This window comes from Apteryx rowi, unplaced genomic scaffold (assembly GCF_003343035.1).
Source record: "Apteryx rowi isolate R43461 unplaced genomic scaffold, aptRow1 scaffold_755, whole genome shotgun sequence".
In the NCBI taxonomy this organism is placed as follows: Eukaryota; Metazoa; Chordata; class Aves; order Apterygiformes; family Apterygidae; genus Apteryx; species Apteryx rowi.
Genome location: NW_020451044.1, coordinates 95,758 through 123,415, shown reverse-complemented (window position 1 = coordinate 123,415; position 27,658 = coordinate 95,758). Strand labels below are relative to the sequence as shown.

The 27,658-nt window shown below is 46.1% G+C and overlaps 1 protein-coding gene across 1 annotated transcript; it reads right to left on the bottom strand.

Annotated features, from left to right (window-relative positions):
* Positions 1-1,152: 1,152 nt before the first annotated feature.
* Positions 1,153-27,555, bottom strand: LOC112976684 (heat shock factor protein 4-like). The gene is made up of 13 exons (XM_026088172.1): positions 27,412-27,555; positions 23,088-23,196; positions 22,284-22,411; positions 21,794-21,918; positions 19,142-19,217; positions 17,135-17,199; positions 14,070-14,169; positions 12,810-12,934; positions 10,113-10,337; positions 8,570-8,675; positions 7,042-7,107; positions 5,480-5,567; positions 1,153-4,199 (listed from the first exon to the last, which is right to left on the bottom strand). The coding sequence occupies exons 1-13, from the start codon at positions 27,532-27,534 to the stop codon at positions 4,003-4,005; spliced, it is 1,533 nt and encodes a 510-aa protein (XP_025943957.1). The 5' UTR covers positions 27,535-27,555; the 3' UTR covers positions 1,153-4,002.
* Positions 27,556-27,658: the final 103 nt, after the last annotated feature.

Below are 27,658 nucleotides of genomic sequence, written 5' to 3'. Positions count from 1 at the left end.
CTTTGCATTGACTCCCTGGGCAGTAGGACCAGTGTGTTGGGTGTCTGGCTTCCTTAAGCTAACAGTAAGGCCCCCTCGAACATGGGGCCTCAGCACTAGGGCTTTTGCCTTGGGACACCTCTGTCAGCACAGACTGGAATTGTGCCTGGCGTCACCCAGAGGACGTGGAACCTCTTGCAGCCACCACTAACCACGCTCATTGCCAGGTCAGCACAGGGGGAGAACAGGAAGGTGGCTCTGATGGAGCAGGAAAGCTGCAGTTGCAGAACTGACTTGTACTGAACGTTTTTCTAAGACTGTTTGACATGAGCCTGTCAAACAATGTAGAGTGGAAACAGAGACTAGCCTAAGAGAAATGAAGTTGGGTACCTATCTTCTTTAAAAAAACAAACAAACAACCCCCAAAATCTGTCTCCAAGCTAATTTGGCTCAGTGACAATCAATGCTGGGCCAGTTCAATAGGCCTGACATTTCCACCAGACTATGTGGATAATCCACTGGAGCTGCCCATGTTGCTCAGGCTTTGTGTGGCATTACCATGGTGCTATATCACACATTCAGTGAAGCTAGGTCTGCTGCTTTCATGTCAACTGTGCTCGTGGCCAGCTTCTTTGTGGCACCAGAAATCAAACCCAAAAGGGAGGGAAGGAACTGCAGCCGCTCTCTTCAGCAGGAGTGGCCAGGGCTCCAGGAAGGAGCCCGTTCCCCTGCCCTGGGTGCTCATGTCACTCGTTACGTGCTGGGTACGCTCTGGATCCCTGCTTGATCCATGACCACTGCCCACAGACTTAGATCTCTGACCCATTTCTAGCTTTTAGTCCTGCAATAACATACTGCTGAGTCCAAGAGAGCAGAAGGGTGAACTGTAGCTGCACAGCAAAATGAGGAAACCCACTGACCAAACACATCAAGTCTCCAACTTTCATTGCCTGTTTTGGTGCCCCATATTACACTAAGAACAAATAAGCAGGCAGGATCTTAATATCAAATCATGCTTAAATAAAAAACAGAAGAGAGACATCTTTTATAAACAAAAAACTTACAAAATTACTTCCAAGAGTGAAATTAGAGCTCAAGTATCACTGAAAACAAACAAACAAAAAAGATAAAAGATGCCTGTCAGATTTCAAGAACAGATTTCTTTTACTCTGATTCAGACTTTAACAAACAAAGCAAGAATGACTGGCATTTTAAATTGAAAAATTCAGCTGCTTTCTGAGCTGTGTTTACATTGCTTCATTTTACATGCTAGCTCTCTGGAGCTCCACTTTTTTAACACAGATGATCACAATCCAACAGCGGGTCAGTGGGCGCTGCATTATCTCACAGGTAAACCTCTTGAAACTGCAAGCTATTTTCACTTATTGGTGAGCACTTGGGAAGGAGGAAGGGAGGAAGGGAGAGGGGGAAAGGAGTGAGAGAAATGCCAAAGCAGGACTAAGTGAGAAAAAGGAAACATATTTAATTAGTGTTTTCTGTAAAACTTTACAAAAGTACAGCATAGTGCAAAAAAAGCAGTCTCAGCACATCACCTTCAAGTAAAGTTAACAACGTAAAAAGCCAAGAAACACAAGCTTGCTTCTTCACAGGAGTGATTCTAGAATACTGTTCCTGGGATTGCTTCTCTTACCATCAAGATCCAAGCTCGTGTTCACAGTAGAGCAAAAAGCCTAAAGAAAAAAACAAGAACCATCCCAGAGTGGCTTCTGACAGCAAGTACAGTCTAATAGTTGGCACTATAAAAAAAATGCATTCTAAGTTGGAGTCAAGCATCCTTGTCGACTGAGCTGCACATCTTTGCCTACTTACAAGTAGTTATCCTAAGATGGTTCATTTTTCAACCACAACTAAGCAATTCAGTAAGAAATTGAAGCATATGTCTAACTTTGAGCTTATGATAGGCTTAATAAAAATAAGGACAACTACTCAGAAGCTCTAAGTTATGCATGTGCTTAAATACCTTATTGAATCAATACATTCAATGTTAACATTAAGGCTATCTGGCATGTAAAGATTCAGAGAAGGATGTAAATCTTGAGCAGGGATAACATACTCTTGTCAAGTGATATAAGACACCAGACAATTTTCCATTTCCTATGAGAAAAGGAGGAAACAGAGTACACCTCAACAAATTTTAGCTCTATACATTGCTGGAAGTGACATTATATGGTGGCAAATGGGCTGATCCAGAAGAACTTTCTAAGCACAAATCTGTCAAGAAAGGAAGCCCTGTCCATGATACACTCAAGCACATCATCTAAATACCAGACCAGCGGGGGCTGCCAGAATTTTCCCTTAGTCCTGAACACAAAAACAGTGGCTGGAATTAATTCAGAAGTTTGCACAACCTCACTTCTGCAAAGACTGTACCACTCAGGTGGTGACAGGAGCTCCCAGCATGCATATATCTGTAGTTAGCTGGGAAAAATGTGCTCAGTGTTTCTGAAATAATACATCTGTTCACATACTGATAAATGGATGGAGGAAAGGGCTGTGACAGGAAAGTCCATTTAAAATACATTTGTCTTATTAAGGAGAATTTGAGTTTGCATTTATCTGATTATATTTTGGGGTGGATGCTGCTTGACCATTCAAGGTGCTCAGAAATACGGTTTGGTACCATGAATCATCATGGCAATGAAAGTGGGCAGAGCATTTCTTCAAATGATATTGGCATGGCTTATACCTCCCTGTCTAGGCCCCTGGAAGGCCTGGGTTAGGTCTGAATTTCCTGGGTCTGCTTTACTGCATTTGAGTAGTTGGCTCAGTAGCTTTCTGAAGGAAATGCAACTTTAATTAGAGAATACTGAGATAAATAATACGTGGTAAAATCTACAGTTCTCAGAACTACAGCATAAAAAACAAAGCTCTGCTTTGTTGAGAAACTCATTCGTCAGAAACCACATGGAAGAGGGAGATGAATTCAACTTTTGGAGACTGGTCTCAGATGCACAAAGGACAAGAAGAAAAGTTAGTGGGGCATTGTGGACTTCTGCCTTCTCGCCTATAAGGAGCGGGTACCTGCAGCTGAAAGTGTTTCTAAAAAAGGGCTCCAAATGACTAACCTGGTTCATCAGATTTTGCATGTCAATAAGCCAACAGGCTCATCTGCTTCAGGGGAAACAAAATAGGACAAGGCCAAGATATAATTGGGCTGGATGGGAAACACTGAGCCAGCACCAAAACTAGGAGTGCATTCTCTCCGTCCTCTTCGCAAATGGAAAATGGTGTGTGCAGAAGAATCCTTTTTTTTTTTTTTTTTTTAAATACTTTACATTGGAGAAAATAGATTGGAAAAAAGAAAAACCCTCTCAATTTGGCATGGGATGTTGTGGGGTCTGTGACAGTTTGTAGCTCCCTAGGAGCCACAGCCACATTCTTAAGAATGGTCACCTGGAAAGAGGTCTTCTGCATACCCCAAGGGAATTTCATTTTCCTACTCAGCCTGGGAGGATAAGGGAGAGGCACAAGTATATCCCATTAAAAATAATAATAATAATAAGAGAGTATTTTTAGAGCATTGGGTTGGCATACAGAACCAATTTCCTATTAAAAAAAAAGCATTCAGAAGGCCCCTGCATCTCTGTGCTGATCTGTGCTGCCGCAACAAAATCCAACAGATTGTAGATACTAGTAGATACTTGTAGATACTTTGTAGATACTAGTCAGGATTGCTTTATTTTATGAAGTCCCTGAAAGACTTTCAAGCTACCCTTCACTCAAATTCTCAAAAGATTTTCTTAGTAGGTCTGAAATTTGTTAAAGAACCCTCCCCCCGATACACACCCAAAAGCAACATTTTGTTTTAAAATTATTATTCTAGACAAACACTGAAATTCAGGGGCGGAGAAGGTAATGCAACAGCTTCTGACAATTTCCATCTACTCCAAAAGAAAGGGCACAACTCTGTGCTGGGTTTCTGAGTCACTTCTGTTTCTTTACATTCAAACCTGCAGATGCTTGGATGGATGGGAGGGAGATGTAACTGTCTTGGAAGCTAAATCACTGGTTGTTGTCAGCTGAAGCACTCAGGTTTAACGGGATATCCCCCTGGATAGCTGCAGAGGACAGGTAAGAAGCCATATTTTCAGATGGAACATAAAGCGATGAACTTTCAGGCAAGCTGATAATGTCGTTTCCAAAGATTGACTGACGATCAATGAGGAACTGCTGGGTGCTTTCAAGAATGACATCTTTCCCTGGGAATGCAAACAGACAACAGAGAACTCACTTTCTGGAAGGCAATCTACCAGGCTTTATGAATTCAGAACAGCGAAGTGGCAAATCCCCATGGAAATCAGTAGGAGGTGAAGGGCTCGACTCCAGAAAAAAAGTGCTTGGAAACACTTGAGCAAAACTTGGACTCCTTCAAGAGCCCATTAAAATCAGTGGGGGTCTTTGCAGGTTGCCTAGCTGGGTTCTGCCTGAGTAGCTGAGATGCCTCACAGGAACTGAAAGAAGGATGACGAAATAGCCAGACACTCTGAAAAGTGGGTAAGAGCAGCTTCTTTTCTCCCTCAATCAAGAACTTTCTATTTTTCCTTATCTCTGCAGAAGGAGAAATCTGCCAATTGCCCCTTATTCCAGCATCGTGTCGTTGCATAGACAGTAGAGGCTTTGCAGACAAGGGACTCTCCTCTTGTGCAGTTTAGCCCCAGTCTGCTGAAGAACTCTTTCCAGCAAAGCTGGGCTTAGACACCTCTGTTGCTCATGCAAGCTGCTGGGCTTAAGGTAGAGCCTGGAAGTCTTTGAGCTATACACAATACTGAAAAACTCTGGGGTGCGTATAGGCGGCTACAGTATCAAAACTGAGGCTGACAAAAGCAGCTATTCTTTCAAGTCATGCCCACTTGAATACACATGAAAATAACGGCATATCACTATTCCAAGACCAGGAAAACACTTCTAGATTCATACTTGAGATCATTGACGCATTTTATCAGAGTCACTTAGGGAGGAGAAGCTCAGCTGCACAGCTGCCTTGAGGTCTGTTAAGTCTGGAGAAACTGAGAAATAACCTTTGCCCCTGGCTGCTAACAGCTCCAGTTTGACCTCCTGAGCAGCTACCCTGGTGGCAGCAGCAGGAGCCAGAGGGAAAGAGGGGAAACACTGGACTCGTACAGCTCTTAAAACTCCTAAATTTCACTTAGATCACCACACTGCTTTTAGGGGGTGATGAGCAGGCAGAAGAAACAGTGCAGACCTTTTGATGGATATGACGTGGCTCCAAGCAGGAACAGAGGTAGTTTAATTCTATTTAAACTTTGGTATATCCCCCATACTCTCCCCATTGCTCAATAACTACCTTAGCAGTTGTTGGGGAAACATTACTGACTGACCATCATGAAAGTGAAATAACAAAAGTTGTGGTTTTTTCCCCTCAAAGTGGCAAATGGTCAGTGCTGGACATTGCATCTAGCTGCTGGCATGTTTAACATTTTAATTACATTCCCATTCCCGAGTCTGCTAGTGCTCCTACCGGGACAGGTGTTGTTAAATGGTGGGTTGAACGCTTTCGAGGACAGCTCAGTCGCATTCTTCTCCAGATCCGCCGTGAGTTGCTGCATCTTGATGCAAAAATATAAACTACAATGTACAATCATACAAAGACAGGGCAGCTTGTTAGAACTAGGCCATTTCTGAAGGTCGGTGCTTTATTAGCGCTGCACAACATCCACCAGCAATGCAAGCTATCCTCCCTGGCCTGTCTCTCCTCCCAGCCTCATCTGCACTTTGTTAAAATCGCCAGCAGCATGTGCTCAAAGGCAGATACGCCTGAAGGAGAGGGCTGACGGAGACATAGTCCCTTGCTAGCACTGGTCTATATGGTATGACACTCAGGAGGAGACCAAATTACTGACATTGTGACTGTATCTGCCTGGCTGCTATTCAAAGCAAACCCACAGTCCCCTGCAGCCAGCAACATATATGAAAGAAATTTTCTTTCCTTTTGCCTGTGACTGTCTTTAAGTAAAGCAGCTTTTGCCTTTGTTTGCACTGTACATCTAGCTGCTGCAGCTGTTAGTCACAGGCTACTGTATGCTCAGAGCCTGTTGTCCTGTAGGACAAGCAAGCACAAGGGTAGACTGCTCCAGAGGCTGGGAAATTCCAGTGAACTGAAGGCCTGAACTACTGAACATGCAGCCTTCTCTTGGACTCTTTCAAAAGAGCTCTCCCCTTGCTTCCAAGACTTGGGAATATTATCCCTGTCTTCAGGGACTCTCTGTTCTAACCCTCAGGAAACAGAATTACCTTAGTAAATTCAAAACTATTAAATCAAATCCTAAAAAGGATAGTGATACCATGAAGAAGGCTTAGAGAACTTTGGCACTTCATTAGAACGGATTACACTTTCTTTGCATGTCTGCAGAAACGGCAGAACCATCCAGCTCCTTATCCTACTGAGCTGGCAGTGAGGGCTCTGAAAATTCTCCCCCGATAAAGCAGGGGAAAAAAAACCAAACAGTCACAAAACTCACATTTTCCCTCAATTTTTATTAGTTTGCCACATGCACTTCAAAAATGTCTGTGTCAATGGCAATTCCAAACGAATACTGCCAAACTGAATTTCTCCCAGTTTCCTCTATGCAGGCATGTATCATCCTCTGTTGTAGCTGGGTGTGTTTTCACTGCCCCTGAAATATGCAGGGATGGCTGCATTTTATAAAGGCATATTTGTAAGGGATTTGGCACAAAGGCGTTTTTATGAACCTACAGTATTGTTAGGAAATGATGCAGTTAATTTTCAAAACAAGAACAGGTGAGTGACAAACACACCAAGGCAGAAAGTCTGAAGCAGCCAGTTTCAGTTAAAGACTCCAGGACACCATCAACACACATGTCTAAGCAAGCTCTGGTTGAATGGGAAAAATAGGTCAGGAGTATAAATTAACCCTGTCAGCCTAACCTCGGGAGATGCTTTACCACACTCTTCCCTCTGGCTGTGAAATAACCGATCATTCTTCAGCAATGAACAAGCTCTGCCTACAGGAAATTCTGCTTCGTACTTACATTATTATCTCAGAAATACACATCTCTTACCGGGGACAGACTGGCTTCCATTTCGGTCAAATTCCACTCACTCAAAGACAAACTGGGATTAAAGACCTGTCGGCAGAGAACTACGATTAGGGCTCTGAAAGGTGTAACAGTTTAAGACACTCATGCCCTCAGCTGCGTGCCTGGCCCGTCTGCTGGAGGTGGTTGCTCTGCTGGTGGAGACGCCAGAAAGCAATGTCTGCCTGTGCCTCAGCTGCTGCGATGGAGCAATTAAAGCTACAGGCGAAGGCTCGTTTGTGTTGGTTTGCGGCCGACCTAGAAGAGCAACAGCTGAGTCGTGGGCACCTGCACTAATCCGCAGACCTTGCTGCCAGGCTAGTGCCTTCCAGAAGAGCGGCAGGGCACGCGGCTGGCGGAGCAACGTCTGAAACCAGGGCAGCTGTTTATCTCTGTGCATATGTACATTATAGCCCTTTTTTCTGCTCTTGGGCCCTAGGAACACTTTCAGATTCTCATTTTTTTTGTCAAAGTGTTTGAAAACACAGTAGCAAAGGGCAAATTGCTGCATCAGTCCCTCAGTGCCGGTTTCTTGGGAAGTCTGCACAATCTGGGAAATGGAGCTGCTGGTCTGGAGGGTGATTTCACGATTCACTCCCTCTTGCAACATGCAGTTACACAGAGAGAGGAAAGTGTGTCAGTAACAGGAAAACACCTCCTAACGAGGTGTCAAGAAGCAGAAACCACCATACTCAGTGACAGGGTAGACCATTAAAAAAAGCTTTTCATAAAGTCAAAATCAACCACGGACACTTAGGTTCTAAGAGAATAGAAGTAATTTTCTATGATTTCCCATTCCTGTTTATCTGCACAAATTCACCGTGTGCCTAAATCTGAAGCATCTCAAGGGAACATATATTCTCTGACAGATGGATTCTTTCATAACATGCAGTTATTTGATTATCAGCATAAAGCATTTTATATTCTAACTGTATGTACAAAGAGAGGGAGAGAGAAGAAGAAAGAGCAGAAATTAAACCCTTATATTTCTGCATATATACTTAAGAAAAAAAGCCACCACTGATTTTCAGAGAAAAGTGCCCTTCCAGAATTCCGTAATTTGAGGAAAAGGGGAAAGTAATAGAGCTAAAAACAATGTAGGAGTATCCAAGATGCAGAATATGCAAAAAATAAACCACCACCCCTCCCAAACAATTAACAAACCAGCTACAGAGTCATATTAAACCTATTTTACATAAGAGTGGGAGTGCAAGTTTTTACAATCTTGTCTTTGCCCTATGCACTATGTTTTGTGCTCCTAGGGTAAGAAGTTCAGATACATATATTTTCACAAGAAATAAAAATAAAAAATTAAAGTCTCAAATCCTGCAAGTTCCCACAAGCAGGTCAAAAGAAGTGCTGTGTTTGTATTGGCAGCATGTGACAGATAAAGTGTCACACGAGGCTACGCAGGAATAAGCAGTGTGGTCTATCCGTTTTGCTGCCCAAAGGCACAGCTGTGTATTTCATAGCTGTTTTATGTAGGCGCGTAGGCTGAGGGCCTGACACTCACATCCAGGACACTGGCAGGCTCCAGGCCGTACTGCTGGCTCCTCAGCAGCAGCTGCAGGCCTTCCAAACTCAAGTCGGTGCCCTCCAATGGGTCTGAAATATCTGTTCTGAGAAAAGACAAAGGGAAACACTGCCACAAATGAGAGACTTCCCAAGACCTCCTTACATTGCTGCAGGTGCCATCAAGAACAAGTTCTGCAGTTAACTTCCATTTCGTCTGCTAAGCTGCAGCCACGCTCTTCTCCTACTGGTGACATCTGCTGTATGTTCACCCGTTACATCAGTGCTGTTGGACTTCAGTCTTGGACTGTGGCAGACCACAACTTCAAAGGTGGCTCACCCAGAGCACCCCGTGGCTGAGCCTAACAAGACTGCTAATCTCCCCCTCGCAACAGGGCATCATTCTCTGGGTGTCCACATGCAGAATATTTACATGCCCTGGCTTCAAAATAACCAGACCTCTATCCCTTTGTACCAGATTTTTGCGCTTGGTGAACACAAGCTCTTAACTCTCCATCCTTGTGAGTGATTTCACTTGTTACTTTATTATTTTAAGTCATGATTTTATACCCATTTATAACAACTTGCTTGGGACTGCCTAGATTTTTACTCAGCTCTTCCAGTTCAAGGAGAGAAGCCTCACAAATGCAGCTAAGTTTCATGGGTTTTCGCTCTTAGTCAGAGGGAAGCTGAGATCTCTGCCAGGGTCAGCTTCCCAGCACCTTCCAGAAACACATGGCCCGCATGATGGTGCCAGAAAGACTGGCTGCCCCTTGAAGATAGATCTAGAACAGACTCAGGAAAGCCAGCTGCCCTTCTAGAGCAACGAGGAGGTTTGCCCATACCTCAGAAAGATGATAGGAGGAGATGCAAAGGGAGAGCAGACTAAAGAGGAAACACCCTATACGACTTCACAGGACAGGAGAGGAAAAGGGGTCAAATTATTTCCTTATGGCATATAATTCCTCAAGCCCAATCCTGGGCCTCATAGATGCTTTGCTGCTTTACCAAATATATTTCTTGCTACAGAGCAGAGGTTACCATGACAGTGGACTGCTCTCTTCCATCACTGTCTGTATATCGTCATACAAGTGACACCTTATTTACTGCACAGAAGCTCCAGTGACAAATATTTCCTTATAAGTTTATGTAACTAAAGACCCAACAAAGCAAATGACAGAGGGTGCACAAGCTACTGGAGATGCAGTCTGGTCCAGCGGCCTGCAAGTCTGCAAGCAGGGATGTTGGTTTGGGCTCCACTTCTGACTTGGGCCTTAGGCAAGTCCCTCTCACTGTGGAAAGTCTCTTTGTGCTCCCATGACTCTGATGAACAAGGTCTGATGGCTCTTGCTCTGTTGGGTCCTTCAAGCAAATCATCTGCAGATCCCCTACCCCAGGCTTCAAGGGTCCCCTAAGCAGGATCCACAGAGACAGGACAGAGCTCACAGGGTTGCACCAGGTGACTTGCAGTCAGCCTCCCCCCAGCTAACAGAAAGAGAGGGCAGTGAAACAGGCAGGGCCGCAGCTCTTCCTTGCTCCCTCACCTGTCCAGCAGTGCCCTTCTGCCTCTTCTCTCGGGTGGCTGCAAGGTCCCCGGCTGGGCTGCACCACAACTCCCTTTACCTTCCAAAACAGACTGAATCATGGCGACCGGGAGCACCGGGGGCTCAGCACAAGCCCGGCAGCTTGGCAGTGGGACATCAGGCTCAGTGGTGGCTTTCACTCCAGGGCTGACTGGCTCTTCCTTGATCAGCATGAGGCTCTTCTCCCTGGATCAAAGACAAGACTTAGCACCCCACGCACACATCTGCTCCACAAAGGCCCCGCACTACTGCGAAGGGCAACAGTACCAGGGTCTGTTTCCACTTCCCATCAAATTACCCCACAGAGTCTTTGCATTTACCAGGTGGGCAAATGAACTCTATCAGTACCCCTGTTTCCTTTTTGACGAGCTCCAAGGCCTGCCAAAGTAGGTGGAAAACCTTCAAGAAATGTGGGAGCGGCAGCTCTATTTTACTGAGCTTCCTGTGTGTGCATGCAAAGGGCTCCGTCAGAGGGAAGGGGGTTGTCCTGGCACAGCTGTGAAGGCTTAGATTTAAACTGCCAGATCAAGGCTGGGCATGTAACCAGGGGAAATATGAGAAGGGGTGGATCCTGGTGCCCTTTCCCAGCTGCACCACTAGATGGGTGGCTTGCTCCAGGAAGCTGTCTCAGGCCCGTACTAGGCTCTAGCACTAAAAGGGTGAAGCGAGTGAGAGAGGGTGGTGGTGTGTGCTGGGTCACTGGACAGGTTAAGTGTATGTGCAGAGTGCTTCTGCTATTGCAGGCCATGCAAAAACAAGAGTGACCGGGGGTAGAACATTTCCTGGAGATGTTGCAACAAGGAGGAGGATTTCTGCTTTCAGGATGTAACTAAGAGTCATTAACTCCATCTGGCTGCTAATCCCTGGGAAATGTTCTGCAGTAATGGGTCTTCTTATCGCACAGAAGGTCTGTAAAGAGGCAGATCCAAAACATGCTCAGCTAGAATATTTTCAGTCACTTCATCGGTCATGGTTAGAGCAAATTCGTCCCATTAGGTTGTCTTGCAGACATGGAAAATTTTCTTCCATGTGTTGATCATTTCCCCGACGAGTGTTAGACCTGAGATAGGTTGCTTGGCTGAAAAGGGAGCCCTGAAGGAGAGGAGTCTCCACCCTAGAGATAGAAATGGGGTCAGTAAGACACCCCATGTTTCTTCAAGCTAATTCCCAGAGGAACTTTTCCCACTTTTCCTCAAATACACAGTCACTTCCAGTGTGACCGCTAGACATGAGGAGGGGAGGATGTGAGTCTAGGCTGAGCTCCCTAGAGATCCCAGTCAGGATCTGCTGGTCTGGCAGGATTAGAAACAGAGGCTATCAAGATCTGACAGTCTCAGACAGATGTTTTATTTGTTGAGAAGCTGAGGTTTGCCTTTTTCCAGTGGGAGGAGCACTCCATGTTATTCCTAGGACATATGATATCGAACTCTTAAACAGTAACACTTTCTATATAAAAAAACTACTCTATAACGTCTATAGAGACTTTAGAGCTCCCTGTAAACCCTGCACAGCAGAATCCAAAGTGACAAAGGCATGTAGCTCAACAGGAATGGGGAATGGAAATACTACTGAAAAGATAATATTATCTTACAACACTTGAAGACTAGCTTTGCTGAAACACAACACATGGGCATGTCCCACATATGGGATGATAAGTGACACTACAAAGCCTTCCTCAGCACTCCTTTCAGATCATCTTGTGAATCTTAAGCTCCCACCAGAAGCTTGTGCTGATTTAGCAGCTATCACACTCCTGAACTCACTGGAGACGTGGCTGGCTCAGATTCTCAAGAGTCATGTAGAGCCAGAGGCCACCAGATGGCACTCAATAATTAGCAGTAATAAGCAACTTAACTTGAAGGTTATATTAAAATTTTTCTCCTTTAGAAATGTCTTCCGGCGTGCAGTCTTTTACCTGAAGCTCTTTACATGCTTCTAGCTAATTTTATGGGTATAGTTTCAATTATTAGGTAGATTTACAGGAGATTTTTAGAAAATTTTTGCTTTGTCTCTATGTGTGAGAAACTGTTTCCATGATTCATCTGTCTAGCTACTTTCCACTGACATAGTTGCAGTTATGATTCTGCAACTAGCTCTAAAAACACTGCATATCTTTGCAGGAAGAGATAAGCACCAAAATACCTCTGCATTCAGTTCTTAAGTTCCTGGGACCTTTTCACAGAAAAGGTTGTCAAGCATCGGAAGTTGTTGTGATGCAACCTTTCTGTTCTCATTAGCACAAAGATGTAGAGTTTGATTCTGTTTCTTCTTTGTCAAAGCCAAGAGAAAATTTCCTTTTTCTCTTGCTCTCGAAAACGATACTGACAAGTGTTGGTATCTCATTCTTTGATAAAGTCTGGAACAGCCACTTTCTTGAAAACAAAGTGTAAAGAACCATGGAATACTTCTCAAAGAGGTGAGTGGAAGTTCTCAGCATGAAACTCGTGACTTCTTACTGAAAGTTATGCTGTTAATATCCCTACCTAATTCTGAAAATCTGCCCCATATCGCAAATTGGAAAAAAAAATTCCAGCCCATCATCTCTATAGAGATTTGTGATTCAGAGATTTTGGTAGAATTAGAGCCAGGAAATACTCTGCTGAAGTTACTAATTGTCCATACCTGATTCTCCTTGTTTTTAATCACAAACATATTTACCTGTCATTATCAGGAGAGAACTGCATATTTATTATGTTGGATGGCGATGCTTCAGTAACATCAGCGATGATGGGTCCTCCAGCAATTGCAGGGCTGCTTAAGCATGAGGCAGGTTCTGTTGATGGCTAAGAGGAAAGCAAAAATCATATACATTTATCCTTCTGAAGTAGTAAAGAGCATTAATAAATTACTTAGTTCTCCACTGGCCCAAGGAAGGGGAGAGACAGGCTACTGATTTATAAGAAAAAGCTCTCTACTCAGCTGCTTGAACTCCCCTCCCTCCAACACGCTCTGCCCAAGAGCTCTGGATAGCGGGGTGCACTGTCTCTCCTCCAACACCACCTGAAGTAGTGCCATCCTCTCGCTTGCTACAGAGGGCCACAGCTAACTGAAAAGATCCAGTTATCGCCCCAAGTAGTTAGTTTTCTCGCTATGCCCTTGAGCAAATCCTCCTTGTGCTGAAACCAAGGAGGTCCTTACCCACTATGCAACATTATCATTTCCTCTGGTCTTCTCCAACCACACAGAAGTGCAGGTATAAAATAGCCACTGTGACTGAAATGTCAGCTGCTGACAGATTTTACCCTGTCTGACATTTTGCTTAGATCACTTAGCTTCCTCTGGAGGGAAAGATCCAACTGCTCTGCAGGTGGGTTTACGTGCCATGACAATTCAAGTATTTTAACTGTGGGACATGAGCGTGGTAGCCCTGCTAGCAGCAGCCATCTGGCAGTAACGCAGCATAACCCTTTCTCCCTCAGGATGCACACAGCCTTTGCAGAAAGCATTCACTGCGTTGCTTAAACAATTGTCCCCTCTGGTGCCTGTTTTGGTAGGTTAGAGTGATGGGGATGCTCAGGGATTGCAGATATCTGGCTTTGGCCAGGAAGATCCTAGTTACCACTTCTAGAACAAACTTCTTTCTGTCCGCCCTTGCCGTGAGCCTGGCCATGGTAACCCTGGGCAGAACTTTGTGTGCAGGACCTGCCTTTCCCTCCCACATCTGGTGGCCTCTCACATTGCCCCAAGCAGGCAGCAGCAGAATACAGCAGCATGAGCATGGTGTTAGAACGCACCTCTCCCTGGAACAATCTATAGCTGAAGAAATAACAAATGTAACTCAGCTCTGCAAACCTTTTCTCTTCTTCATTGACAAACTCTTGCCAAATAGCTTACTCCATAATCCATATTATTGCCTCAAACCTTTTCCCACTCTGGCCAAAGAAAACGCACAAAGCTCGGAGGCTGGAGCAAACTCACTGACTGAATGAAATAGGGGTCATGGAGAGGGTCCGTAGACAAATGCCGGCTGAATTTGGGCACTTGTGGGGTTGAGATCCCACTGTCAAGCATCAGAGGTCTGTGAAGAGAAAAACAAGAGGTTTGCTTTCCCAGCCACATATTAACTGACGGTTCCCTGGCTTTTCACAGAAGAAATGTCTCAGCCAAGGGTTGCTTCCACCCAGATATTTTGGTTTTCCTCAGTTGTAAGGTACTTTCTTGCCCAGTGTTGTGGACAAGGAAGAAAAACAACAGTCTTGAAGGAAGTCACTGCGAAAAATGGACTTTAAACAGCCATACAGAAGAGAAAGGATCTGGGTTTTTCTAGATCTTATTTGAAAGAGCCAAGTGAAATAAAATACATAGATTGCTACTTGTATCCCACATAAGGAAGAAAAAGATGAAGATATCTGAACCCACAATCAAAAGTAGCTCTGGAGTATACAAAAGTTTAGGATAGGAACCTCCAGAGTCCTCTGACTCCTCTTTACACAGGCTACAATTTACAAGCTTTTAGTGGATATCTGTAACTTGCAGTGAAGAAGGTCTTCTGCCTCAGCAAAATTATTTCTTTTTCCTTTTTGGAGTTTTGCTTTGTAACCCTACACACAAATATTCACAATACAACCACCACGTAAATCACATTGAAGTCAAAATCTTGCTGCAGCCCCATTGGTATTCTACATACATTCAAGTGGAAAAGATAGCATTTAGGTTTAAATGAAGATGTTTTGTAATAGAAGGAGCAGATGGACTAAACTTACGACAATGTGCTATTTCCAGATCACAGGCCGTTATTTGTCACTACCTGTATTATAAGAAGCGCTGTACATTGTTCAAAACAATACTTCATGGTACCTCTTCTGCTGCAACAGGACCTCTAGCTGTTCTTATCATACGCTGTCTGTGAAAGGGCTTACCGAACAGGGCAGTCCTACAAATGCTTCCTGGGGATGACTTCCATATGCTAGTTACTCCATTTTGGAGGACAAGGAGGTTTTAATGCCTCACTGTCCATCCTTCTCCCACAGTCTTTCACCTTGGCCTGCTACTCCCATGCTACCCACTAACACAAGTGAAAAAACAGGGGGATGGACAAAACAGAGCACAGCACAAACCCACTGCATACAGGCTTTTCAGAAATGACTGACAGGCTTTTCCAGACAGCTGGTGACAAGAAGTGGGGCTGCGTGTCGGGCCCTGTGGTGGGAGTGCTTTACGTTTAGCAAGCAAATGAAACCAAGAGAAAAAGAGAAGGGGCCTCAAAATGACACTGACATCATTCCACCATAAAACCTCTGGGGTTTTGTGATGTAAATGTTACCAACACCGCAGTACAGTCCCAGAGAAGCTGGGAGATAGTATAGTTTGACACCCATCCAGTACCGTTAATACTATGATGACCCTATAAAACTGCCTAGCAAATCCCTCTTCTCCTCCCACTGCCCACAATCAGGAGAAGCATCTCTTCAGTGTTCATTTAGAAGACAGTGGTTTGACTGAGAGCACTAAGGAAAGCCAACGCTGTTCCCCTGTTAATGTCTGAGAGGCCTGACAGAAGAAATTAATTCCCAGTTCCCCTTATCCTACAAACACTGGAACTGGATATGCTGGGAGAAACGCTGGGTTTGCTCTGACTGCAATTAGATCCTGCACTGAAGGGCATTACAAAGCAGGATTCAGTGACCACAGTACTTGAGATCTTGATATTGTTTAACAGCTTATTTAACAGACTTTTCTATTCTATGACGTTAACTGAAGATACAGAATGAAAAAGAACGTTTGAGTCATTCTGACATGGACCTTGTTATGGCATAGGCTACTCTTCAGTGCAAACAGGTATCACAGCCAGCCCTGTGACAATTACAAGTGTCCAGCTCTCTGCTCAGGAGCCAGAAATTAACCTCTCCATCCAACGTTCGTTATCAAAGTACTTTGGGCTTCAACCATGCAACAGCCTCCCAGGTCAGACTCCTACAAGACCTACAGATCTGCCCATCCCAGAAAGAAGAATATCCAAGAGAACAGGAAATCCAAAAGAACTGCTTATCCAAAGCAAAAGCTTAACTCAGAGCCACAAGAGGTAGAATGAATTTTCTATAAACGGACAGATACAAATGATACCACCGAGAAGATGTAAATGAACAGAACTTTATCACAGTCAGGCATATATCTTAGATGGTGCTAACAGGTAACAGCCACCAGGGAAGAAATCTCACCAGTCTTACCTCAGTTTTAGAGCTCAGGACCTTCTGATGAAGGTCTGGGTGCATCTCTAATTGGGAACCTCCACAAGGACACTATTCCAGGGCAGAGCTCTCTTTTATCATCACTGGTCTACTGCTATCCTAGCCTGCATGGGGCAAGTGGATATTCCTGTGTTGTCATCTGTGTGCTAAATCTTTTTGCAATCTCTGCATCTAAGGCTTCTCACTCTGGTGCTTTTCCTGCTACACTGTTTTATACTCAATCCAAGTAATTGGCCAAACTTAACTGGTGTTGAGATGAGGCCAAGATGATTCAAGCTCCTCTGTTCATTTGCCTTGAAGCATTTATTTATGATCCTAAAGATTCCCCTAGTTAAAACCTTTCTCCACCTCTGTGAGACCTGCAAATTACACATCACCAAACCTGTCTTGGATACACACCCCATTCAGAGACTGCGGGTCTAACAAAAGGTGGCTGTGGGCCAGCTGGGCCTAAACGTGTTCCCACCAATGGCATGTGGTAATGCTGCCACCGGCATCCGTACGGCCAGCATTGGGGCCCTGCCCTTCCCCCGGCCACTAGTTAGCGTTCGCATCTCCTGTCTCACTCTGTATTCCCCAAATAAAGGTCATGAGCTGACACGGTGCTTCTCTAAAGACCACTGAATGGGGCATGTCAGCAGGTCTGACTCGGCAGTTCATCCCATTCATTTCCCATCACCACGGTGTCCTGATCTGGTGACTGCCTGCCTGGGCAAGCTGAGCTTGTGCTTTTAGTGAGGGAACAGCATTATGCACCCGTGAGTGTGTGTGTGTGCACCACACAAGGGTACTTACAGCTTCCTCTTTATCCCAGTGCTGCTGGGGTTTGATTGGAGCTGGCCAAACAGAAACTGAATCAGCTGTCAGGAGAGATCAAAATCCAGTGTTAATCAGCAGGGTGATTCAGCACTCCCTGCTCTCACAGTCATTCTTATCTCACGCATTCCTCCCTTCTGACACCACCCCAAAGCTGGGAGCAGCCATGAAATATGGGAGCCAGATTGTGCGAGATGCTGGAGCCCAAAACAGGACTAAGTATTCCAAGTACCCTCAAATGACTTGCTTGGTTTTCAAGAGACACAGCCAAGCGCCTTCTTTGTTTCAGGTCTGCCAGATACACATGCTCTGCACTTCCTCTCTCCTCTTCCGTACATGCAAAAACCTCAGCTAGCCCCATTTGACCCAGGAATATGCCTGTGAAGTGCATGAGCAAACATTCCTAGGCCTGGAGTGAGGTGAGTCTCTTTAGAGACTTTTTTAAGAGGCTCTGTAAAGTCTAAGGTCTTTATAAAGACTGCAAATGAAAAAGGCAGTCCCCTAAGAGTTGCCCTGGATGGAGGTCTCCGCTCTTCTGGCTGAGTTTTTCAGGCCTGTGGAATTCAGCGTTGACATAACGGGCCACTAAAGAGGATGAAGGATGGATTTTGAGAGGAATCACCTAGCAACATATTCCCATGTCAGCTTAAGCCTAGAGCTCTACTTTGACCTCCGAACAAAGAGAGAATTATTATATACCACAGCTGTCTCTTACTCATTGCTCAGTATAACAAACAGAGTTGCACAAATGCCTCTGCAACGCACCATGAGTGGCGTGGCTGGACCTGCATTAGGCTGGAGGAACGTTCGATAGCCTCATGCATTTCCATCCAGTCCTAGGACTCTATGATGCCATGTGAGGGTCAGAATGTAGCTCTCTCTTAGGGCAACTGGGAAATGTGACTTGCTCAGTCACATCAGCACCATCCAGAATCGCTGAGGAGGCCTTTTTTGTATAGGAGGTTCTAAATCTTAAGGGAGATGACTCCACCTTGTTTCTTCAGTCTGTTCTCCTGCGTAACTTACACTAGAGGCTTGCACAGTAATTCCTCAGCTGGCCCAACAGCACCAGAAAATATAACAGTTCCTGGAGCTCTCCACAGGCTGGGGGAATGGCTAGCCAATTCTGCTGCCTACAGCTTCAGTGGCAGCCAGATGGGGAGGCTCTTCTCTCCCCTGCATGGCCATCCTCTGCTGTGCCTCTTGCAGGGCTCTGGAGGAGCCTGTGAACTCCACCATCGCTGGAAGAACAAGAACCTGGTTCTCTGGTCACACAGAAAATCCAGTGCAGCTCCCCAGGTAACAAAGACTGATGCAGCTGCTGATTGTGAAGGGTGAGAAGTCCAGCATTACCACGCAGCTATTAAAACCCACGTGCCTTTCCCTGTTCAAGGAAACAGTTACTATGACAATCCCTATTTGTGATGCTCCATGTACTCGCTTTGATGAGGGCAGGATCAAGGATCTAACACTCGGGCCTAGAACATGCAAGATCTGCTCTCACTGCCATAGGTACCAGTCCTGTTGCCACCAGGCTGGAGTCTGCGTCAGAGCTCTGCAATCCTGTCCTGGAAGAACAAGGAGCAAGAGCTTTTCAAAGACCCTCCCGTGACTTGTCCAAGAGAAAGAGGAAGCTTTGGGAAGCCCAACCAGAACATAGACAGTACAGGGCAATCAGAGAGAGTTGTGCTGCCTTGTTTTACAACAACATCAGGGCCAGGGTCAAGGTGCTCAGGACTCTGACAGAGAAGTGGTTTTTAACACCACAGCAAGGACTGACAGGGAAAGGAAAATCATTTGCTTGAGAGTTTTATGCTTTGTTAATGAACATTTCCCACAGGACACATAAGATCTTCACATGATTAGAAAGGGAAAATTCATATAATGCAATATGAAAGCCTGGAGAAGAGTATGGGGCAAGAAAAAATAGAGAGGAGGACCTACACCGGCCAGTACAAGGGAGTTTGGTGTTTATATGATCACTACCTTGTTGATCACTTTCTGTTGCTGTGTGTGGTTCTGACGGAGAGAAACAACTTCCCGCCAGAGAACTTCATTTTGCCTGAAAGTGAAACAGAAACCTCTCATGAGCACAGAAATGCCCCACCAGCCGACAGTGCTGCCATAATGCACGGTAGACCCAATTTTGCAAAGTCTGTCTCACTTTATCAGGCCTCTTGCAGTGTTTGGCATTTTCCAAATGTCCCAGCTACTGGGGTCACACAATTACTTTTCTTGTTTTTCCTAGACTTCAGAACTGCAGAGCAAAACTTGAAAAAACATACCCCACCAGTTCAAAAGGGAGGGGAAGGAGGGGAAGAGGAGAACACACGTGTGTCTGGTTTTTATGCCACATCTGGGCCAAACTCAAAATTTCAGCAGGGCCTGATTTGTGATTTTGAATGATTTGGATCACCAAGACTATTCTTGCTGCCGGAGCCAAGAAAACCTGACCTCTCTGCCACTGTCCTCAATGCAGTAAAGACCAAGAGAACCTATGTAATTCTGCCTGCTCAAACCTCATATATTTGGTGATACAAAGGCATGTTTTGGAACAACTGGAGTAGCTAGAGGGATGTTTCTGCATTTGAGCAAGCAGAGCCTTGAGCTTGGAAGACTGTAATGACCTTCTCATTAGTGGGAGTCACAGATTTCATCCAGGGCAGTCCTGTGTTCTGCTCCAGCTTGCAATTGCATAGACCATATCCAGGCCTTAGTTTCTCTCTGCAAATACAGCGCTCACAGGAGTTACCCGTTTCCTTGACCATTCAGCCCCAGGAACTGGGATGGGGGAGATGCACAGATTATTTGCCATGCTGCCTCCAAATCTGGATTCAAGCCAAGTCCATGATATAAAAGATTTTGACAGTGAATTTGTCTCAGGAACATAAATGTACCAAAACTGAGAGGCCAACAGAACCTTTCATATGAATGCAACTTATAAACCCTTTTGCTACATGTCTTTTAGGCTGTTTTTGTCTTTGTAATGTGGATTGACACTAAAATGGGGAAGATAAGGCCCACCAGCTCCATCCAGTTAATCAGCTCCAAATAGGGAAGTATCTGCCTTAGCACAGCAGCTTGGGCTTGTACAGCAGGAATCCCTGGAGTGAACTTTCTGCACTGGTACAGACAGGATTTCCAGCAAAGCAGCTTTCCTAAGACTGACAGCTTGCACTGGAGTTATGCCCTAATGTTATTTCACCAATGCAAATTTTTTAATATGGTCACAGCCTGGAATTTCTGGTCTTTGTTAGCTTATAAGAGTTATGTCCTTTTAATCAGTTAAATGCAATTTTGCCTTCTGACAGCTGATGGAGGGAGAGAGCAAACCAAAAGGGAGAATGAAATAAAAGCAAGGCCAAATCACTGATGCTGGAATTCCTTAAAAATTAAATAAGATACAAGCCCAGAGAGAGACTCCCATTGTCACTGTACCTGGATTTCATGGTGTGATTTCACACACATGCGAAACATGGGAGGCATTAAAAATTGAGGAAGGATAAAAATACTTAGCCTATTGCATGTAAGGTGCTGGGCAGCTATGAAATTTCACAGTATCTGGTGTTCTTTCAAAACCCAGGATACCAGTTTCATCCAATGATGCATGATTCTCAGCTTTCATCACAAAAGTTGTTTCTGGATCATACTGTTTAAAAAGACTTGAAAAATCTAAAGTGCTCTCTAAGGATTAAAGCCCTGGAGGCAAATAAAAAACACTCCAAGTGTGTGATCACTAAAACCGTATCCGTTTACTAAATTCCTAGTGACCATGTCTGACTCAAAGTCTCAGATTCTCAGAGAGCTGGAGGCTGGGAAACTACATGCAAGAAGCACTGTATATGCTTGTTCTGCTCTTATAGAACAATTTTGGCTATGTCAGAAGATAGGGTCTTGGGAAAGACAGGCTCATAGGCCAAACCAGTACAGCCATTCTTATGTTCTTATATTTTTAGACCACTCATATATTTTGGAGGATGATACAGACTGATTTCTGATTTTTAAATATCTGGAGCAGGCACCACTGCATTTCTGCTCAGCACTCTCCTAGGGATGAGGAAGAATTACATCTCTTTTTACCACAATCTTTTCTATCTGGAGGAAATACAGACATCTGAGTTAAGTCCTCAGGTTATGCACATATTTCCTGCATGACCTCTTCTGTGCCTCCCTCATCTGTAAATGGTATATATAGATGGAGAAAATACATCTACCTTTCACGTGAGACAGAGAGACTGAGCATTAATTCATATTTGTAGAGCACTGGGAACTGTTTGCATAAAAATCCTACACGTTGTTGTCTCAATGGATCTAGTCTCTCTGTCTGAAGAGACGGTCGGCCCTTGAGATACACCAGGCCTGGGGACAACAGTCTCAAGGTAAATCCTGCATCAGTGCCTGCTCTGGTCATGTTTACTGCTAGAGAATATGTTCTTTGCACAAACCCACGTTTCCAAAGTTAGGACAAGGATATTTAAGCAGAGAAGAGATTCCTAGCGGAAGGCCACGCTGGCTCAGCACGTCGTCCCTGGGAGGCGTGCAAGGCTCCTCCTGCCAAGCATTCCCCCAGACCAACAACTCCTTCGAGGAGCAAACGCCTGCAAGAAGCAGCCTGAACTGAAGTAGGATTCAACTCACTGCTTCATGTCCTGCACTTGACACTCCATGTTCTCTTGCTGACTTCTCAGTATCTGTACCTCGTATAGCAACCTGCTGAGGTCCTCCTGGCGCATCTTGGTCTCCTCGCTTTTCACTACCGACACCTGAGGGAAAAAATCAAGGGTGGCTTTTACCAGCGCAAGAAACGCTGCGGACAGACACGGTCATGGCTGCGGCTCAGGCGCGGGACTTCCACCAGCTGGGCGCCGGCGTGCCCAAATACTGGGAGGGTCTGTTGGGAGCGGGCACTTATTTCGGAGCAGCTCGGGTGAAAAGGTAATTTAAGGAACAGGGAGGAACTGAACTAGGCGTTTGGCTGGAGACGTCCGAGGGACGGGAAACCAGTACGCGCCGTTCCTCCCAGGACAGAGGGCTCGGCCGCCGAAGGAAGCTCCCCCGAGGCCGCGCGCCCGCGGGGAGGCAGCGGTCGCCATGTGGAACCTTCCGGAAGGCGCCGGGGGGCCCTCACCTTCCTTTTGATGTGCTCCAGGAGGTGCTCGTGGCCCTGCAGGAAGCAGAGGTGCTGGAACTCGGTGTCGTCGCGCTCGGGCTTCACCAGGCCGCCCTGCTCGATGTTCACCACCTTCCTGAAGCCGTCTGCGCGGAGAGGCGAGGGTGAGGCGCCGGCGTCCCGCGCCCCCTCCGGCCTTCCTCCCCGCAGCTGCCACAGGGCAGTCTCCGAATCAACGCCAAATAAACCTCACCGGGCCGCGTGCTTCCCTTCCTAGGCGCTGTCGCCGCGCAGCACGTTCATGAGGAGGTTATGCTGCGTCTGAAATCCTTCAAAAATATGCTCTAACGGTCTAATATTTGCCACAGCGCCGTTCCGTGCTTAAATAGTAAAGGGAAAACTTTGCCGAGGAACTTGGTCAATTGGTCACTAGAAAACTGGACTTTTAGACAGAGACTTTTAAACAGCACCAGGCTGCTGAAAAAAGGCCCCTTAAGGCATGTAGCGGAAAATACTAATGTGTTGTCAGATTGTTGGAAGAGAAGCAGAGAACTGGTAGCCAGGATTTCCTAGCCCACAACTTAGGATTTAATCTAAGAGAAATTTCTCGCTGGAAGCTGCAGACTCCCCTGGCACCTGAGCGCGAGCGCCTCCCTCGGCAAACTCGGTAACGTCGCGGTAACGCACGCGCGTGCATGCGTGCGTGCGAGGTCTCAGCTCTTGGACGCACAGCTCCCTTTCACCCTTCCACTCTCCCACTTCCCACCGTTTCGCCAGCACCTGTAGGACCTGTACGGCCTCGGAGCTGGCGGTCGAACTTACACATGTTCAGCTGCCGGACGAAACTGGCCATGTTGTTGTGTTTGAAATACTTGGGCAGCACCTCCTTGGCAAACCGTCCTTGGTCGAACACATGGAAGCTGGTGCCATTCTGCAAAGGAGACAACGGTGAAGTCGGAGAGCGGCGCGCCCACGACCACCCGAGAGCGGCCCAGGAGGACGCAGTTCCCTGGAGTCCTACAGCGGGGGAAGCTGTACTCTGAGCTGCCACCTTGGAGCGAGAAGAGTGACAACGGCCTTCAGCGAAGGATGTTCTGGTACAGCCAGTCCTCTGTGACTGCGTTTCTAACCTTTCTGCACTAAGCTTTGCCACCGCTTAGTTGCAAAGTACCGCCTTGGGTATCAGAAAGCAGCTACAGACTTTTACACCCAAATAGCTCATAACTCATGACTGCAGCCTCCCTCTTGCTTGGACCTCGCAGAAGGGCTCTGGTGCCTGAAGAAGGTCCACGAAAGCAGGAAGCTCCATTACAGCCCCTTGACCTGCTTGTACAGGTCTGACTCAAACCCGTCTCCTCCAGAGCACAGCAGTCCCAGGGGGAGCACAAGAAACACAGCAAGGCAGGAAAGCAAATTGTCCACAGAGAGGCTGCACTGATTCAAAAACTTTAGACACCTTCTCTTGATTATTTTTGAAAGGACAGAGCTGCAGGAGCAACCACAAACTTGGCCAAATAGAGCATATAAATTTTAACAGTCATACCTTACAGTCCCAGCTCAGCAACATGCATTTTAACATGGTAAAAGAGCTGTTTTTGAAGTTGTGTTTCCAAGAACTGATTGCAAAACAATGCAAACTGTTCTGGGGTCACTGACACATCGGCACACTGCAGGCTGGGTGCTTTCACTGCCTGGCCTTCTACCTGCTGACAGTTAAGGGAGTAGGGACAGGGCCCATGAGATGCAATGCACTGAGGCTGCCTTGAAATATTTTGCAAACAGCAAGCCACGTGGGCTTTTTAAGGGACAGAAGAATTTTCAATTAATTTTCATTTGTAACCGATGCTTAGAAGCAGTTTTCTTCTAAACCTCTGACCTGAACAGCACCAGTGTCTCCAAGATATGGGGGCAGGGGGATTACCTTAAATCTCTGTTCCGGATGGGGGGGTGGGGGGACAGCGCTGGGAGTTTGGAGGAATGAAGAATCATGATTTCAGACATGGAGTTTGGAGCACGTGGCGTTTTGCAAACTTGCAGAGAATGCTGTCTTTCAGGGGCTTGGGCTGGCTTTGCTTGCAGAGGGAAACAGCTGCTAAGAGCTGTCTGGGGAACCACCCAGCTGCGCAGCCTGAGCTAAACGCGGCTTTTTGGAGGGGCAGGCAAGATGCAGAGAGCTATGCTGGGGCAAAGGTGCCAGCAGATATTGGGGACTTACCAACTCCGCTGCAGCTGTGTTTCAAAGGACCCTTAGCTGAAGACACCGGGGTCAGCGCAGCGTTGGCAGGGAGGAGTGCGGGTGACCAGCGCAGCCCCGTCGTCCTGCTGCGTTCAGCGTTACCAGCAGTCACGTGGTGCGGCTGCCCGGTGGGTTTATTTCACAACAGACCAGTTTTGATAAAGGAGGCCAGTATTTCGCAAGAGTGAGCGCTCCGGCTCCGCAGGCAATAGGAGCGTACCAGTGCCGTGCAGGTCCCCCCACGCACCCATCACAGGGGCTGTGTCCGCACAGCTGCTCTCGGAGCTGCCTGGAAGCTTCTAAAGCAAGGAGCACCACCAGCACCACGAGAAGGCTCGGCGACTACAGAGAGACCGGTGTGTGCGCCTGCAGCTTGCCCGTGTCACCAGGAAACAGCCAGCTGGCAAACCCCGCTGCCCTACTTGCCGCCACTACGTTTCCATTGCTGGATGGTGCCAGCTCCCTCACTCGTCTGCTCTAGCAGCTCACCCTGCACATCCACAGACGTACGGCACTGACGAACGCTCTGGCTCAGCTGTACTTGTCACTCCTTGTTCACTACTGCAAGCACTTAACATGACTGTTTGCCTGGACAAAAGACCAGTCCCCCATCACTGGCATCTCTCCTATTGCTCCTCACCCCATGCAGCAGAACCAGAGCCCAGTCAGGTACTTTGGAGAGTCACTGATCATCTGTGCACTGAGATGTTCCTCACAAGCTGTGCCTGCAGCGCTCCCAGACATGCCACAGTCTCCAGATACTGCAAAGGCTGCCCTAGGGACAGAGTGGCTTCATCCTGCTTCCCTTGTGCTCCTTCCCACTCCCACCTGGGATACAGCCATGTGTCCCAGGCTGGGCCCACTGATGTAAAATGAGAGCGTTCACACGAGGGTTTCATGTACTTGGACATCTCTTTATGGGCTCCCTTGAGGTCATTCCTTTGAACTCAGGGTCACAATGTGCTCAGCCAGAAACACACATCCTTGTGCCCCACAGAAGCTGGCACGCTCAGAAGGGTTCCTACAACCACGAGGGACTTCAGAGTCACTGTGTGTTCACCAGTGAACGCAGTGGCACGTGCACGGTAAGGCCGCTGCTTCCCAGACTCACCGTGCACGTGCCAGAGTGTCAGCCTGTTCGCATGCAGCAGCCGTGTCCTGGTTGCCTCGCACCACAGGAGCACAAGCTGGGAAAGACTTCAAAAGCCTTCTCTGTCCAAGGCAGAGCTGACTCTCCATATGCCATTCTTGGCAGATGCTTGTCTTAACTGGCTTTGACAGACCCCCGATGACAAAGACCTTGTGCCCTGCCAAGGCAAGCTGCTCCAGGAATTTGCTATCTCTGGCTAGGAGTTTTTCCTAACTGAATCTTCCATGCTGAAATACATTTCATTACCTCTTGTCCGATCTACCGTGGACACAGACTGCAGACTTTTCCTTTCCACCTTGCAGCAGCCTTTAACGTATATATAAACTGCCACCATGTTTCCTCTCCATCTCTCTTCTTCAAGCTAAAGAACCACAGTTTATTCAATCTCTCCTTATAGGTCCTTTTTCCTAAGAGCTCTGATTACATTCAGAAATCTTAGGCACGCACACAATTCCTCAGCTCCAACAGCGCTGGCGGGCAGAAGAGGGGGATGTGACATGGGAAACCCAGACATCCAGAAGCCTTAGCCAAACTTCCCAAGCAGGCAGCTGTAGCCCATGTGGGGTTTCAGGAAAGTGGAGCACAGGGAGGGGTCAAAAATAACAGTTGACTTAACAGCAACATCTGTAATATTGCAAGTGTAACAGAGAGGGAACTATTTATACATGTTAGAAAATCCTCCTCAGTTTGAAAGCCCTTATTTAAAACATATGATACAAAAACTCAGTCGTTCTGAGAGATGTGGCCACGTACTACCAACTTCAGAGAGCAATCATTGACTCAAATAACAACGTAGCTTAAATCCCAACTCAAGTTTTGAATGAAAAATGTACTGAACACAAACACATGACAGAAAGGCTGGTTCAGACTTTTTTCCCTTTAAATCTGCCTTTATTATAGAGTCTTACTTTTGAAGAATAAGTTTACGCACACAACATATCTGATAACTCCCTGCTGAAGACAAATCACGCCACTATTTGCAGCAAGTCTTAATCAGGTCAAAAGCAAAAACAACATGGTTTCAAAGTCCTGTACCATAGAGACAAATAAATCATTTTAATTCTCTGATTGCACTTATTGTATTAAAGCCTCAGTGGCAAATAAGAAGCCAAAGCAAAACAATCTCTTGTTATCAAGCTGTACAGACAACACATCACCATGATCATCATACAGACTAGCTCAAAATCTAGTAAAGCTCTTCCAAAGCGTTTAGCAAGGTAGGGTGCCAATCTGAAATCTCTTTAAGCTGTGGGTTTCAGCCTGTGGTTGGAAGGCTGTTTGTGGCAGTCTGCTGGCTACTTCTGTGGCACTTGTGAAAGGCAGCTAAGAAATACATGTGAAACACACAAACACCAGTGAAATTCATAAAGGGCTTTGCACCTTTTCTGGAAAATTGTAGGGAACCACAGACTGACACAAAGTGAAAATCCCCTCTCTTAAAGAGTCTGCATTTTTAGGAGGTTCAATTTTAGACATCCTTTAAGACGTTTCAAGTGCAATGTGTAAATACTGTTATTATTAAAACACTCCCAAATCAGTAGTCCCTTTGAAATAGAAAAGCCACAATAGTCCAAATAAGTAACACCAAGCATATACAAAAAGCTCCTCTAAAGAGCCATCAGTGGTTTCCCTCTCCCAGTTAACTGGCTAGCACTTGTAAAGCAAAGGGAAATTACTGGGCAATGCCGTGATATCAGCTGGGCCTTGCACCTGGGTTTCTCCAGGTACTCCAAGTGACAACCGGTATTCGCTGTACTCACAGTACTCCAGCAAATGAGATGGTTCGTTTCAGGATCTTCCACCAGCGTCCAGAGTTTGGTTAGGAAGGCTGGCACATTGCTGGAGTATCCATCCATCACCAGAGAACAGGGTGAATCTTGCATAGTTTTTTCAGCGTTCCAGCTACACTAACTCCATTGCTCCCAGCGCAGCTGCCTCCCTGCATGCATGTGTCAGACAGAGAATGAACCACTGAATTTTATCCCGGGCCAGTGGAAAGTAGGCTCC

Bases quoted from the DNA above. Each gene is read 5' to 3' on its own strand.
- LOC112976684 (XM_026088172.1), bottom strand. From the start codon at position 27,534: ATGCAAGATTCACCCTGTTCTCTGGTGATGGATGGATACTCCAGCAAT. The intron at 23,197-27,411 runs GTGAGTACAGCG...TCTCCTTTGCAG, and splicing joins ATCTCATTTGCTGGAGTACT to AATGGCACCAGCTTCCATGT. The intron at 19,218-21,793 runs GTGAGTTGAATC...TTTCACTTTCAG, and splicing joins CAAGTGCAGGACATGAAGCA to GCAAAATGAAGTTCTCTGGC.